This window comes from Scylla paramamosain, chromosome 6, assembly GCF_035594125.1.
Source record: "Scylla paramamosain isolate STU-SP2022 chromosome 6, ASM3559412v1, whole genome shotgun sequence".
Lineage (NCBI taxonomy): Eukaryota > Metazoa > Arthropoda > Malacostraca > Decapoda > Portunidae > Scylla > Scylla paramamosain.
The window spans coordinates 13,899,178-13,915,668 of record NC_087156.1 but is presented as its reverse complement, the minus strand read 5'-3'; the positions used below and the strand labels follow the sequence as shown (position 1 = coordinate 13,915,668).

Here is a 16,491-nt window from a genome sequence, read left to right as displayed (position 1 = left end):
GCTTTTATCAGCTTCTTTGATCAACTGAGTGTGTGTAACCTAATAGAACTCATCCTGATAACAGCAAGTGCAACCTTGTAATGGAACATTAATGCTTTCCTCCCCGTCAGTGATGCATTAGTGAAACTAGCCATGAGGAAAAAAGTGCAACAGTATTTAATGAAGACTTTACCACATGTGAATGTTCTCTTGTGGCCCATATTCAAATATGGATTGTTCTTTGAAGGTTAGAAACTTTTAATTCATGCCTGTTGACTATCACGAAGCTCCATCATGACTTCCTCTCCTTTCCGGAACACTGAGTTTTGAATGTTCGTCTTATGACACTTGTGAACGTGTAAAGGATGGCTCAGTCAGTGCTGGCGATGATAGGGAGTTCGGTGCACAGCGGGATACAGGGAGAGGACCACCACTTGTTCCGAGTGTACAAGGCTTACTCATCTGAGGCTCGGCTGGCCCTGCTTCAAGTGCTCAGCTGGGGCTGCCCCAAACCTCCTTCTCAAACATTTGATCAATATTTGTTTTCATCCGGCCGAAGCTGTAGATTTTACAGGAAAGCCTTTGATAGTCAGCAGAGAGGAAAAATATCAACCAATCCTTCAGGTGACCGGTTCGATGTTTCTCTGCTGTTCAAAATGATCCAACTTGCATGCCACTCTCTGGCGCCCCCGGAGGACGAGGTCTGGATCACCCCAGACCACACGCGGCTGGAATACTTGCTGACAAGCATCAAGAATGCACGCAATGCTCTAGTGCACAACGTGTCTGTCACTACGCAAGAGAAAATGGTGGAAGAAATTGAAACTCTGCGAGACCTTCTGACAAAGGTGGTGAAGATCAGTGGAACTCTGTACTGTGTGAACAGCGGTATGGTGAATCAGGTGTTGCGCATCATACATTACAACCTGAACAATATCCGCGACCAGCCCTTTGCCCCTCTGGACTTGCAGGATTACAGTAACCATTTGGTGTTCGACAGTCTGAAAGCTACCTTGTGTCTCAACGGAGCCCAGGAGTTGAAGCAGACATACAGCTCGAAGATCTTCCTCAATCCTCTCTCCTTCCTGGACAAAAACGAGTGTCACCTGCAAGTGGGAGAGGTGTTTACATGCTTATCAGTTCAAGATCTGAGAGTCAACTCTCGCAGTCGTCTCGTTCATTGCAAGGAGCTGCTGGAACTCATGGAGACCGCGACATCCGATTCGGAAGGCAGTTGTGAGATCCAGAATCCTTCTTTGATGATTCTTGAAGGCCAACCAGGCTCCGGGAAAACCACCTTGCTCAGGCTCTATGTGTCGCACTGGATTCAGGGCAGGGAAGACATCAAAGGACTCTCTGATTACGATCTGGTGCTGCATTTTGAGTGTCGCGACACCTGCATTGACTCCTTCACTCAGCTGCTGCTCTCCCACATGCCGCAAACCACTGCCAAGTTCCGTAAGAACGATCTTATGCACGTTTTTCAAAGTCTGAAGGCCATGGTTCTTATTGATGGCCTTGACGAACTTAATACAACTTCCCAGAAGGTAATAAGAGAAATCTTGCATTTGAAGAGTTCCTGCGACCTCACTCTCATCTGCACCTCGAGGGCAGAAAAGATCAGGGAGGTACACAAGCTGGTGTCTGATAAAGCAAGAGTCATGCACATGAAAATACTGGGAATTCCCATTGAAAAGAGAGAGGAGTTTGTGCAAGCATACCAGCATCAGCTGAAACAGCACGGCGTGTCACAGCAGGACATCAGTGGCCTGCTCGAGTACCTGCATGAAGTGCCGTCACATCTCCAGGACTTCTTCAGGTTTCCGCTTAATTTAGTCCTGCTTACCTTCTTGTGGGATGGGGCGCAACTCAGAGTCAGAAAAATCAACTCCATGACTATGCTCTATCTCGAAACCCACAGACTTATGATCGAAAAGTTTCTCGACAGACTGATGTACCATCCCTCCACGCATCATCTGCCCCTTGCCAAGCTGACCAGCAAGTGTGAAAGCTTTCGGGCAGTTCTGTACGAGGAGGCATTGCGCGCCCTGGCCGTGAGTGAAGTGTACTTGAACGAGAGAGCAACAAAGAGGCTGACAGAGCTCTGTATTAGTTTGGATCTTCCCAGGGAGGAAGTGTTCTCCGCCTTTCTGGTAGCAACATCTGATGACCACACTCTCTCTCTCTCCGAGAAGGTGAAATTTCCACACAAAGGCATCCAGGATTTTTACGCGGCTAGACACATAGCCTCCCTTGTGAAAGAAGGTCCTTTTCCTGATCTATCTCTTTTTATAAGCAAGTTAGATGAACTAATGAAAGAGTCCTCAGTGCCGACCTTTGCGTGGCGGCAAATAGTGAAGCACACTCAAAGGCTACTTGGCAAGCCAGTCTCCATACGTAGCATTTTGCTCGAGTTCCACGAAGATCAGTCAGAGAGTCAGGATATTGGTCGGTACCAAAACGTGATCTGTCATATGGTTAATTTATTGCACAGCTCTGACCCGCGGTCCATCGAGCACTATGCAGCAGAGCTGGTGACTCTTTTGGACGTAGCTAAAGGAATGTCCTTCGAACATTGGGTCGACATACTGAAGGAGAGCCATTACAATCCAACACTGGCTGAAGAAATTTCTAAAGTGCTGCCCAAGTTTTCCTGGACAGTGAGGGACCAAGACGTGAGAGCGGCTGCTGCCTTCCTGTCTCACAACTGTCCCTCACAGCTCACCATTGACATCATGAATGACCCGAACCAGCTGCCACATTTGCATGAACTGCTACAAACTGCCGCCACCTGTATCAACTGCAAAATATACATTTTTTTCCACCATCACTGGCGCCGCCCTGAGGAGGGATCGTCCAACTCCCTCCTGCTGAGACTGGTACCCGCGCAGGACAACAGTGTGAGTCCTGAGTCTCCTTCCTCCCCAGACTCCTCAGACCGCTTAAGGTTAGTGCGTTTCCATATCCACTATTTTTCTTCCATGTTATTTGTTTGACACTTACTATTGGAACAGAATGCCACATTTACACATGGTAAGAAGTGTCCATTCACTGAGACAGCCTCTATACAAGTATTAGATTAGTAGATACCTATTATGATAACTAAAAGATATGTTTAGCTTTTGTCATAAGATGATTATTTTATAACTACTATCTTAGTCGGTGCCTTTTTCAAGACCCTCTTCCTTAGTGGACCCAACCATTCATATTCTTCTAATGCTAGATCAGGAACCCTGAGGCAGCATATCCTAACATTTTCAGATTTATCGATGGCCCGAAGATCTGTCTGCTGGAATTAATGGGCCATTTCACTGGGCAGGCTGTTCATATGCTGCCCACGTCCATCAAAGAAATTCGTTTGGCCCTGGCTGATGACCACGATGCCCTCGACTGGCATGAGGCTCTTCCCAAACTCTCCCACATGCTTCCTTCTCTGAGAAACATCTGTGAGTTGCCATCATTTGCTATGTCACTGCATTGAAAGAGTTTAAAACAAGATCAAGTTTTATTAAATGGTCTCAAATCGCCACACATATCTTTGTACCCACTGTAACCTACCGCTAACCATTAATATAATTGCATATCACCATAGCCTCCCTCCACCATATGCCAAGGGCAACAAAAATCCAATAAAAAAAATGCCCACAGAAATGCCAGTCCCATAAAAGGGTCAAAGCAGTAATAAAAAACTGATGGATAAGTGTCTTGAAACCTCCCTCTTGAAGGAATTCAAGTCATAGGAAGGTGGAAATACAGAAGCAAGCAGGGAGTTCCAGAGTTTACCAGAGAAAGGGATGAATGATTGAGAATACTGGTTAATTCTTGCGTTAGAGAGGTGGCCAGAAAAGGGGTGAGAGAAAGAAGAAAGTCTTGTGCAGCGAGGCCGTGCGAGGAGGGGAGGCATGCAGTTAGCAAGATCAGAAGAGCAGTTAGCATGAAAATAGCGGTAGAAGACAGCTAGATATGCAACATTGCGGCGTTGAGAGAGAGGCTGAAGACAGTCAGTTAGAGGAGAGGAGTTGATGAGACGAAAAGCTTTTGATTTCACCCTGTCTAGAAAAGCAGTATGAGTGGAACCCCCCCAGACATGTGAAGCATACTCCATACATGGACGGATAAGGCCCTTATACAGAGTTAGCAGCTGTGGGGGTGAGAAAAACTGGCGGAGACGTCTCAGAACACCTAACTTCATAGAAGCTGTTTTAGCTAGAGATGACATGTGAAGTTTCCAGTTCAGATTATAAGTAAAGGACAGACCAAGGATGTTCAGTGTAGAAGAGGGGGACAGTTGAGTGTCATTGAAGAAGAGGGGATAGTTGTCTGGAAGGTTGTGTTGAGTTGATAGATGGAGGAATTGAGTTTTTCAGGCATTGAACAATACCAAGTTTGCTCTGCCCCAATCAGAAATTTTAGAAAGATCAGAAGTCAAGCGTTCTGTGGCTTCCCTGCGTGAAATGTTTACCTCCTGAAGGGTTGGACGTCTATGAAAAGACGTGGAAAAGTACAGGCTGGTATCATCAGCTTAGGAATGGATAAGACAAGAAGTTTGGTTTAGAAGGTCATTAATGAATAATAAGAAGAGAGTGGGTGACAGGACAGAACCCTGAGGAACACCACTGTTAATAGATTTAGGAGAAGAACAGTAACTGTCTACCACAGCAGTAATAGAATGGTCAGAAAGGAAACTCGAGATGAAGTTACAGAGAGAAGGATAGAAGCTGTACGAGGGTAATTGGAAATCAAAGCTTTGTGCCAGACTCTATCAAAAGCTTTTGATATGTCCAAGGCAACAGTTAAAGTTTCACCAAAATCTCTAAAAGCGGATAACCAAGACTCAGTAAGGAAACAGATCACCAGTAGAGCGGCCTTGACGGAACCTATACTGGCAATCAGATAGAAGGTTGTGAAGTGATAGATGTTTAAGAATCTTCCTGTTGAGGATAGATTCAAAAACTTTAGGTAGGCAGGAAATTAAAGCAATAGGACGGTAGTTTGAAGGATTAGAACGGTCACCCTTTTTAGGAACAGGCTGAATGTAGGCAAACTTCCAGCAAGAAGGAAAGGTAGATGTTGACAGACAGAGCTGAAAGAGTTTGAATAGGCAAGATGCAAGCACGGAGGCACAGTTTCGGAGAACAATAGGAGGGACCCCATCAGGTCCATAAGCCTTCCGAGGGTTTAGGCCAGCGAGGGCATGGAAAACATCATTGCGAAGAATTTTAATAGGTAGCATGAAGTAGTCAGAGGGTGGAGGAGAGGGAGGAACAAGCCCAGAATCGTCCAAGTTAGAGGTTTTTAGCAAAGGTTTGAGCAAAGAGTTCAGCTTTAGAAATAGATGTGATAGCAGTGGTGCCATCTGGTTGAAATAGAGGAAGAAAAGAAGAAGCAAAGTTATTGGAGATATTTTTGGCTAGATACCAGAAGTCACGAGGGGAGTTAGATCTTGAAAGGTTTTGATACTTTCTGTTAATGAAGGAGTTTTTGGTTAGTTAGAGAACAGACTTGGCATGGTTCCGGGCAGAAATATAAAGTGCATGAGATTCTGGTGATAGAAGGGTTAAATACCTTTTGTGGGCCACCTCACTATCATGTATAGCACGAGAACAAGCTGTGTTAAACCAAGGTTTGGAAGGTTAAGGTCGAGAAAAAGAGTGAGGAATGTACGCCTCCATGCCAGACACTATCACCTCTGTTATGCACTCAGCACACAAAGACGGGTCTCTGACACGGAAGCAGTAGTCATTCCAAGGAAAATCAGCAAAATACCTCCTCAGGTCCTTCCAACTAGCAGAGGCAAAACGTCAGATGCACCTTCGCTTAGGGGGATCCTGAGGAGGGATTGGAGCGATAGGACAAGGTACAGATATGAGATTGTGATTGGAGGAGCCCAACGGAGAAGAAAGGGTGACAGCATAAGCAGAATGATTAGAGGTCAGGAAAAAGTCAAGAATATTGGGCGTATCTTTAAGACGGTCAGGAATACGAGTAGGGTGTTGCACCAATTGCTCTAGGTCGTGGAGGATAGCAAAGTTGAAGGCTAGTTCACCAGGATGGTCAGTGAAGGGAGAGGAAAACCAAAGCTGGTGGTGAACACTGAAGTCTCCAAGAATGGATATCTCTGCAAAAGGGAAGAGGGTCAGAATGTGTTCCACTTTGGAAGTTAAGTAGTCAAAGAATTTCTTATAGTCAGAGGAGTTAGGTGAGAGGTATACAGCACAGACAAACTGAGTTTGAGAGTGACTCTGTAGTCGTAGCCAGATGGTGGAAAACTCGGAAGATTCAAGAGCGTGGGCACGAGAGCAGGTTAAGTCATTGCGCACATAAACGCAACATCCAGCTTTGGATCGAAAATGAGGATAGAGAAAGTAGGAGGGAACAGAAAAGGGGCTACTGTCAGTTGCCTCAGACACCTGAGTTTCAGTGAGGAAAAGAAGATGAGGTTTTAGAAGAGGAGAGGTGGTGTTCTACGGATTGAAAATTAGATCTTAGACCGCGAATGTTGCAGAAGTTAATGAAGAAAAAGTTGAGGGGAGTTTCAAGACACTTAGAGTCGTCGACAGAAAGACAGTCCGACCTGGGGACATTTATGGTCCCCTCCCCAGATGGGGACTCCGAGGCTGGTGTAGGAGTCGCCATGATAATTTTAAAATTTTTGAGTGAAGGGTGTGTGTGTTATTAGGTGCTTGTAGTTCTGTGTGGAGGAAGAGAGTTGTCTTTAGAGAGCAGGCTGTGACTGCCCCCTTGTGTTGTGAGACACAAAGGGAAACGTTCAATGAGGTCACAGCTGGGTTTAATGATAAGTTCACAGCACCCCCTGAACCGTGGGAGTAATTATCGTTTCGGCAGGTGTCTACTGCCTCCTCCTTGCTACTTAACCTTGTGCCTTCTTCTGTGTGTGTGCAGGGATACATGTCACTGGGAGCGTCAGTCCAGATTTGCTCCCCATTCTGCCACAGCTCCTTTATCGCCCTCGACTCTACCTGTCCAATGTGGGAGACGACAACATATCGTGGGCGAGCCGAGTGGCTCGCGCTCTTCTGCATCCCTGCTCGTGAGTCCACTCCTGCCGTGTGAACGTTCTAACGAGTCACTGGAACAAAAATATAATACAGATTTGTATAAGAAGAAATATTTTGTCCACGTCACTTGGCAGATCATTAGTTTTATTCTTTGAGTCTAATCACTGCTCGAAGTTGCACAAAGCCCCAAATGCGAAATGGGAATGCTCACCTGTAGACACGCGCTCATCTTATAATCTGACTAGCATGTCAAACTGAATGTAGTATGCATAACATACACTGTTCAGGTATCGTGGAATTCCATTTCCTCATAATAAGCAATTTCAGTGGTATGTCAAACCTGATTAATGCATTTTTTTAATTGCATAATATGAATTCGTTGCATGTAAAGAATGTAATTATCACTCCGTGAAAGAAAAAAAAACTTTTTAATTCCTAGTGTTTGTAGTTACGTTATGTGAGAAAGAGAACACATAATGGGAAATACTTGCAAAATTATACCATTATAATTATCATCGAATAATCACCCTAATTTTCTGAATATTTACCATGATAGTAAATGAATAACTTTTCACTTATTTTCCGGTGTAGAAAATATGCCAGTGTTGGGTTGGTCCGCAGCAGCCTGAGCAACCGCGGGGTGAGTCAGCTGGCCGAGCTGCTGCACCATCAGGACGTAGGCGTGTATGCCGGGCGTGGGGGAGGTCTCCTGATGACTTCCACTCACCTCTCCCAGTCTGACCTCCAGAACGTCAGCAAGGCAGTTTTCCGACATCTTAATTGTTCTCTCACACTGTAAGTATGTGCGAGTTGTCAGCATTTTATGTTATATGTATGAAGTGTGCTACATTTACTAATATGGAGATAGGCAAAGAGTGAAATTATTTTTTTTTTTTTTTTTTTTTTTTTGCGTAGTGTAACAGATACAACTATTTTGTAGAGGCAATAATGCATTCACTTGTGAAAGCATCTTAAACAGCCATCACATTTGTTATTGTTAATGGTTCAATAGGAGCAGGCAAAGTATTAACTTGTAAATGTTTGGCAGTTCTGCTGTATGTCTCTCTTCATTCCCATAGGCTGAGCGACGATGAGATTTGGAATGATGAGTCCATCTACGAAAAAGTGTACGAATACCACTTGTACGAGAATGCATCTGGTGGGGCTGACGAGGCAAAAGACAACTGCAGCCACAAGACCGAATCAGAAGCCATATATGAGATTATTTCACCAAATCAGTGGAAAACTTTTAACATAAATTCACACAAGAATACTTCTTCCCCTTATCTCGAGGACTCGGAAGATGAGAAAAACTCTGAACACTTGTCAAGTATATACGAGGACATGAAACAAGTGACGGGAGCAAGTGCGTCATCGTTAACAAGATGTTTTTCCCAATCAGTGCCACGAAGAGATTTCCCTCTTCAGACCGATCACACGCCCATACCAGCCAGAGCCCCGCTGCTTCCACCCAGAGCTGAGAGCCCATGTCCAATTGCTGATAAGAAATATGAATCCTCATTAGGTGAATATGTTAACTTGTCTGACTACACGAGTGGATTAAGAGCGCCACCGCTGCCACCACGTCGCACATCAAAAGCTGCTCCTGTGTCCGACGTATCACCCCATGACCAACAGCCGAAGTTTCATACCACTCCCACTCATAAACCATTGACTTCAAGGTGGTCTTTTAATAGTTTTGAGCCCAAACATTCAACAACAACTCCCACTGAAGTCTCGAGCTTTTCCCAGGTGCCACTAACCGACGGCCCACACCCAAAGGTGGACCCAAGCCCACAGAAATACTTCACACCCAATCAAAACTTAAGCGGTGCCTTGAGACCATCATGTGTCTCACTGCCAGCCATATTACCCACGTCCAGTTTACATCCAGCAGTAGGGAATCGTTCATCTACTAAAGTCATTCCACCGCTACTAAACCTCACAGACCTTCACCCTCGGCAAAAATCTTACACGGGCAAGCCAGTACTACCGTGCCCCCTTACACCAAAGCTTACGCCTCGCTAACTATAAACGTTCGAGTGCCTAACTACTTTTTATTTGCTGTCAAGTCATTAATGAGGACGAGTCCTTCAGTGGCCACTCCTGTGCGGATTTATGACAGACGCGCAGTTTATTACAAGAATGCGCTATTTCATGCTAGCTACGAAATGTTTGAGAAACTCGCTTGGTCCGCTTCGTAAATACGGCCCATCAAGCCCTCATCGAGCCCTCAAGCTTTACTTGAGGGCTCACACCACGCCCTACAAAACCATAGGTCCAATTGAACCCGTCTTTCGGAAGAAATGTCCTCACCTAACAGTTGGGGCTTATATTTCTCAAGATTTGGAACTGAATACAGTAGGGATCACACTTAAATGTTGTATACAGCCTAATTGGCCTCCTAGTTATTTATTATTTACACACATGACGTGCATGTGTACCTAAGACACTCAGAACTGTAATATGTTTTGGTGTGTTTAAATGTCGAGATTATGCCCCAACCAGTGTTATTTGGTTTGGTGTTGTCATAATGGTTTTACATTCAAGCTTGTATATTAATTTTAATAAGAGAGAGAGAAGAAAAAAATAATGCTTTGATTTTTATTTTGGCGAAACTTACCTTGGTCTTCGTCCACGTGCGTCTCTAGTAAGGGAGGAGGTCAGCCGCCACGATGGTAGCTTGTGTGGTATGTGTCTCCTGGATTGTCTGAGTAGATCCTTTATGTTTAGAAGGTAATAGCTTATCAGTGTGTCTAATCTTTAACGATGTATCCCATAATCTCTCTCTGTGTTGTGGAGAGAGAGAGAGAGAGAGAGAGAGAGAGAGAGAGAGAGGCTGAAGACAGTTAGAGGAGAGGAGTCGATGAGATGAAAAGCTTTTGATTCCATCCTGTCTAGAAGAGCGGTATGAGTGGAAGCCCCCCCAGACACGTGAAACATACTCCATACATGGACGGATAAGGCCCTTGTACAGAGTTAGCATGTGAGGAGGGAGAAAAACTGTCGGAGACGTCTCGCATATATATATATATATATATATATATATATATATATATATATATATATATATATATATATATATATATATATATATATATATATATATATATCTTTCTCCTTTTCTTCCTTTCTTTCTTTCTTTATTTATTTAGATATTTACTTACAGTGTGTGTGTGTGTGTGTGTGTACCATCTCATCCCTCTCTCTTTCTCTCTCTCTCTTTCTTTACTCATTACATCAACTTATCAATCTGTTTGTCTGTCTGTCACTCCTCCAGGGTCATTCCGGGGAGGAAGGGAGCGGGGGAAGCGAAGGGAGAAAGGAGCGTGGGGTCCAGGTGACGAATCAATAATAGGAGAGGGAGGAGGGAGAGAAGAGACGGGAGAGAGGGGATGGAGGGGAGGAAGAGAGCCGCTTGTCCCTTGAATCACTAGGGGAAACTGGGGACCTGCTGGATGGGATCTGGAGGCGTCTGGTAAGAGAACGTGGTGTGGGAGGATGGGTCTTCATCATGGTGGGGAGAGGATAGGGAGGAGGAGGGAGAGGAGGGGGTCTTCTTCTCGTTGTCTCTGCCGCCACCAAACAAGCCTGAAGGGACAAAATTAGTTAGTTACTATTTTTAATTCTTTTTATTTATTTACTATGTTTCTTCTAAAATGCTACAAAAGGGCTCTACTACTGCTTCTACTACTACTACTACTACTACTACTACTACTTCTATTTCTAGTACTACTTCAATTTTTTTTTATATTTACAACAAAATACGTGCGTTTTTGTTTTTTTATTTGTATTTCTCTGTAAGTGATGCTGAGGTGAGTTTACCATTGTCTCCATTTTCTCTGATGCTTTTAAAGAAAATAGATTCGAGAATTTGAAGGCTATACCTTTATAAATTTTCAGTGCTGTTTAACATTGTTTTGTAGTAGAAGTAGTAGTAGTAGCAGGAATAGTAGTAGTAGTAATTATAAATAAATGCGTGTGTGTATGTGTGTGTGTGTCCGGCCCCGTTATTACAAGATAGGTAACCTTATCCACGTGTACAGATGTAGTGTGTATCCTTTGTGTACAGTTGCTCCGAGCTGTCATGTCACAAACGCCATCGAATCTCGTGTTCATAATTCGAATGGAAGTTGGTGGTCTAATGAATTGCTCTATGTTAAGGCCTCCATGCTGTCCAAGAAAACCTGTAGATGTGATAAGTGGAGCTACCGTATTTTTGTTTGATTCGTTTTGCCGAATATCGTCATAAATACTTTGGAAAACTGCTACATTAACCCTGCTTCATGTTATCTACACAATATTATTCTTTCTCTTTTCATCTATACCTTTAAACCTTCACCTCATCCATGTCACCTGTCCACAGCACACACACACACACACACACACACACACACACACACACACACAAAATCCATTTACTATTGTTTTCCGCATACTTACGATTTAGATAATTATAAGAACAGAGAATTTCATAAAAAAAATAAATAAATAATGTAATTATCTCCTGATGTTTTTTTTCTGCTTCTCCATCAAAATACGTTCAGTTAAATTAACCAAACTCTTTCCTTTTTTGCCTTCTTCCTTATGTACATACAAACTTTCTTACCGAGGAGCAATTAAGCGACATTATTGTTTTCCTTCCTTGCACGTTTTATAGTCATCAGCCGACCTCCCCTTTCATGTAAAAAAAAGAAAAGACGAAAAAAAAAATAACTAGTCCACGCTGGGCTGTGGTAAGGAGCCTTTATGGTGACTCTCTCCCCAATTGACGTGACTGGGTATGCTTCTCCTCCTCCCTCACTCCACTCACCAAAGGAATGATAAGTGCAAGTAAACCCCAAGTGTAGTTTTTTAATGAACCACTTAGGCTCGCGTGAATTTGAGAGAGAGAGAGAGAGAGAGAGAGAGAGAGAGAGAGAGAGAGAGAGAGAGAGAGAGAGAGAGAGAGAGAGAGAGAGAGAATTGTGGGGAAGGGAAATGTGGAGGGAGTGGAGAGTGGAGAGAGGGTGGATGAAAAGAAAAGGAGGGGGGAGGCGTGCTGGGAAGCGTGTAGCGAGGAATGAAGGGACGGCAGGAATATGAGGCGAGGTGAGGGGATAGAATATGAGAGCGGAAATTAATGTGCAGAGATTGGTTGTGGCAAAGAGAACATTGAGTGGTGAGAGCGTATTGAACCAGAGAGAGAGAGAGAGAGAGAGAGAGAGAGAGAGAGAGAGATCCAATCCAGATTCTTGTGGCATGTCAGTAATATTTACTTAATAATGTAAATTAGATCTGATATATATATATATATATATATATATATATATATATATATATATATATATATATATATATATATATATATATATATATATATATATTGTTACGAGAGGACAAGATCATGAAGATACCCAGACTGAGTCCCAGCAGAAGTGGAGGATGACGTCGCGCTACGTCACCTCACCGACCGCCTGCTAATTGGCTCGGGAGGATGACGTCACACTACGTCACCTCGCCAGCCGCCTACCCTGGGGCTTGGGAGTATCACGTGACGTGTAGCAGCCCTGGGATTGGTGGCGGAACAGTTTGGGAGACAGAGTGGCGAGAGAGCACTGGTGAGGGAAGGAAGCCCGCGCGTCGCCGACACTGCCTCCTGTACTTGTATGTGCCTTTGTGAGCTGGAGCGAGGCGTCAAGAAGCCTTCCGAGGGTCGACAAGAGGGCCGGGGTGCCGAGCTACAGCATAGGACTACTGTGTAGTGTGAGCAACGGAGAATAGAGGGCCAGAAGCCGACAAGTGTGTTTTACTACTCGCCTTCTGAGGGGAGCCAGGGGAGAACACGGAGCACCGCAGGGTAAGTTCACCGTCACGTATGCAGGAAGCACCGGACCCTAAAAGTGTAAGTGTGACGGCCCACGGGGTGGTGAAGTTACAGTGGTGTCAGGAGTGGGATGAGTTAAGTGCTAACTGTGTGCGTCGCGGTGTGTTACCGAGTGTATGTGTGTATTGGACAGGGGAGGCGAGCAGCGGTGGTACGGGTAACGTACTTGTGGATCGCAGCGGGCGGGCGGACGGTGCAGTGTGTTTTGCCATGGTAAGCTGCGTGTTGTGTTAAGTTACGGTGCCTTACAGTAATTAAGTCAGCATGGCGGCGAAAGAAATCACACTAGCAGATGTTATGAGTGCCCTGAAGGCGCAGGGAGAGGTACAGCATGCTGAGTTGCAAGCGGTGACGAGCAGTGTAGACCGTGTATATAAGGAGGTTATAGGGCTCGTGAAGGAGGAGTGTTCACGGGTTAAAGACGAGGTGTTAAGTGAAGTGTTCACCAAGGATCAGGTGAAGGGAGAGGTGGAAAAAGCGGCCAGTGAACTGAGGAGATATGTGGATGAGGTTGTGGCGGCACAGGCGCCTCCTGTACTCTCTCAGCATAAAGGCACGCTGTCCCGGTCAAGTGGGCGTGCTAGTGAGACTGAGGGGGGGAGTGACGAAGAGGAGGAGGATAATAGTTGTCACAGAAGCCTAAACAGCCTTTCTCCATTGGCCAAGGTGATACCGTCTCCCCTACGCTCTCCTGTAAACGTCTTATCACCTCCACCATCCCCGACAGCCTCAGTAAAGTCGTACCCCTCTGCTGCCAGCTCCACGTCACGGAGGCTGAAGGACGGGACGAGGCGCCGGCCACAGGAGTTCGATGGAACAGTGTCTTGGGAAGCGTATAAGACACAGTTCGAGCTCTTGGCCAGCGCCCGCCAGTGGAGTCGCCCTGAGATGGCCATGCAGCTGGTGTGGGCACTCAAAGGACCGGCATTAGAAGTCCTGAACCAGCTGCCAGCTGCCCAGCGGTGCTTGTATAGTAAAGTGACGGCGACACTGGAGAGGAGGTACGGGTACCAGCACCAAACCGAGGTGTTCAGGACAAGGTTCCGGGCCAGGTTACGAGGCCCGGGGGAGACCCTGACACGCCTGGCGCAGGATTTGGAGGTGCTGGTGCGGCGTGCGTACCCGGAGGCCAGTGAGGAGATGATCACCATTCTCCTGCGGGATCAGTTCGTTGATGCCATCGATAACCAACAACTGAGGATATACGTCCAGCAGGCACACCCCAAGGACCTTCAGGAGGCCCTGGCGAGGGGCCTGGAGATGGAGTCATTTCTCCGGACGACGCGGGAGCGACCCAGCGGGAATTATGTCCCGCAGAGAGTGAAGGCAAAGAAAGGGGCCGTGCAGAAGGCCTACTCTAGCCCTTCACCGCCCCTAGGTGAGTTCAGGGGTAAGTGCTACTCTTGCGGGCAGCAGGGACACACCAAGAGGTACTGTCCGCAGGGATCGAGTAGCGGAAAGGCTGTCAACAGCAGAGCAGGGCAGTACCAGTACAAACCCTTGTTGGAACTGCGGTCAGGGGCACAAGACGGCAGAGTGTACCCTCGTTTCTCCCAGGGATAGCAAGGAGGCTGGGGGAAACGGAAAGAGGCTGGTGGAAGGGGTCGAGCGCCAGCCAGAGAGCCAGAGACCCCAGTCCGCCTAAGTTGCCGCGCCGAGGGTGCCCGGACAGTGCAGGTGGGCGGGCAAGTGGATGGCAAATCTTGCTGCCTCACTGTGGACTCGGGCGCGGAACGTACCTTCGTGCAGGACGGGGTGGTGGCAACTGGACAGCCCCCGGTGGCCCAGCAACAACTGTGTGGTATTACAGGGCACTGCACACAGCTGAGGGGACCAGTGCATGCCAGGATTGCGGTTGGCAGCACGGAGGAGCATCTTCCCGTCTTTGTAGCGGACGTCGGGGAGAACTTGCTCGGTCTAGACTACCTGAAGCAGAGCAGGGCGGTGCTGGACTTCGGGGAAATGACTATGTCGGTCAGAGGTAGTGTGGTGCCGCTACAGGAGGGCGGTGTTGACGCAGAGGAGTGTGAAGCTTCAATTGAAACTCACCGAGCCCATACTGCGTCCCTACCCGAAGCCAGCCACCACTGCCGTCTCAGTAAGGAACAGAAGGAGGAAAGTCAAGGGTCGGAAGAGTGTGAAGGTGTACAGACCACTATGGACCCGGAAGGTCATTGCGAGGACATGCAGGGGAGTAGCACTGGGGTTCCACCTCATCTGCAGGATCTATTGCAGAGGAGTTCGGCATGCCTGTCTGGGGAACAGGTGGACGAGGTGAAGGAAGTGCTGACTCTGTATGCAGATGTCTTCTCGCAGGGAGATAATGACCTGGGCCGGACCAGTCTGGTTAAACACCGCATTCACACAGGGGATAGTCGGCCGGTTAAGTTGCCGCCCCGCCGGATTGCGCCTGCTCGTCGGCTGGAAGTGGAAAAAGCCGTGGAGGAGTTGCGCGCGCAAGGGATAATCGAAAAGTCGGCTAGTCCCTGGAGTGCTGCTGTTGTCCTTGTTAAGAAGAAGGATGGGTCTACCAGGTGTTGTGTGGACTATCGGGGCCTTAACGCGGTGACGACAAAGGACTCTTACCCTCTACCGAGGGTGGATGACACGCTTGACGCGCTCACGGGGGCCCAGTGGTTCTCCACCTTAGACTTGAAATCAGGTTACCATCAAGTTGAGGTTGCGGAGGAGGACAGAGAGAAAACGGCCTTCTCGTATGGGCAGGGACTGTATCAGTTTAAAGTGATGAGTTTTGGTCTGGTGAATGCCCCGGCCACCTTTGAGCGTCTAATGGAGCTTGTGTTGGATGGGTTGCTGTGGAAAAGCGCCCTGGTGTACTTGGACGATGTGCTAGTGTACGGGAATTCGTTCATGGGGGTTTTGTAGAGGCTTAAGACAGTGTTGGACAGGTTCAGGGGGGCAAATGTGAAACTCAGTCCAAAGAAGTGTAGCCTGTTCCAGAGGGAAGTGCCGTTTCTGGGTCACATAGTGAGTAGTGAGGGAGTGAAAACAGACCCTGGTAAGGTAGAGTCAGTTAAGGAGTGGCCAGTGCCGCGCAGTGTGACGGAAGTGCGCGGGTTCCTTGGGTTGTGTACGTACTACCGGAGGTTTGTGAAGGGTTTTGCGCAAATTGCGGTGCCACTCCATCACTTGACTCGTAAAGGGGCATGCTTTCACTGGAGCGAGGACTGTCAACGGGCCTTTGAAACTCTGAAAGAGGCTCTCGCTAACGCCCCTGGTGATGGAGGATGACGGAGACCTTGACCTGAGAGAGCCTGAGCCGCTGGTGATGGAGGAAGGTGGAGCGGATGAGTTGTGTCCCTTGGAGGGGGCACTGGCGGATGTCGACGCTGGACCTGTAGTAGGGAGACCCAGACGGGAGCGGCATCCACCCAAATGGAGTGAGGATTATGTTCTTTGTTGATTTTTTATATACCTAAAGTTGAAGTATTATTTTCTTGTTTTTGGGGGTGTATCTGTAACCTAAAGGGAATAGAAAGAGTTGGGGAGCGAGGGCGCTCAGTCTCTTTACAGGAGGGGGTAGTGTTACGAGAGGACAAGATCATGAAGATACCCAGACTGAGTCCCAGCAGAAGTGGAGGATGACGTCGCGCTACGTCACCTCAC

The 16,491-nt window shown here is 46.9% G+C and overlaps 2 protein-coding genes across 3 annotated transcripts; both read left to right on the top strand.

The window, feature by feature from the left end:
• Positions 1–201: 201 nt before the first annotated feature.
• Positions 202–9,588, top strand: LOC135101311 (uncharacterized). Of its 2 annotated transcripts, none has more exons than XR_010269202.1 (5): positions 202–2,926; positions 3,241–3,425; positions 6,936–7,030; positions 7,590–7,793; positions 8,078–8,217. XR_010269202.1 is itself a non-coding variant. In XM_064005119.1 (5 exons), exons 1-5 carry the CDS (start codon positions 345–347, stop codon positions 9,024–9,026), a joined length of 4,068 nt encoding a protein of 1,355 aa, XP_063861189.1. In that variant the 5' UTR covers positions 202–344; the 3' UTR covers positions 9,027–9,588. The 2 variants fall into 2 exon arrangements, 1 of the variants encoding a protein (XP_063861189.1); XM_064005119.1 differs by having other exon boundaries at positions 6,883–7,030; positions 8,078–9,588.
• Positions 9,589–13,128: 3,540 nt separating this feature from the next.
• On the top strand, positions 13,129–15,750 carry LOC135101036 (uncharacterized). The gene is made up of 3 exons (XM_064004610.1): positions 13,129–13,435; positions 13,592–14,328; positions 14,428–15,750. Exons 1-3 carry the CDS (start codon positions 13,129–13,131, stop codon positions 15,748–15,750), a joined length of 2,367 nt encoding a protein of 788 aa, XP_063860680.1.
• The last annotated feature ends 741 nt before the right edge of the window (positions 15,751–16,491 follow it).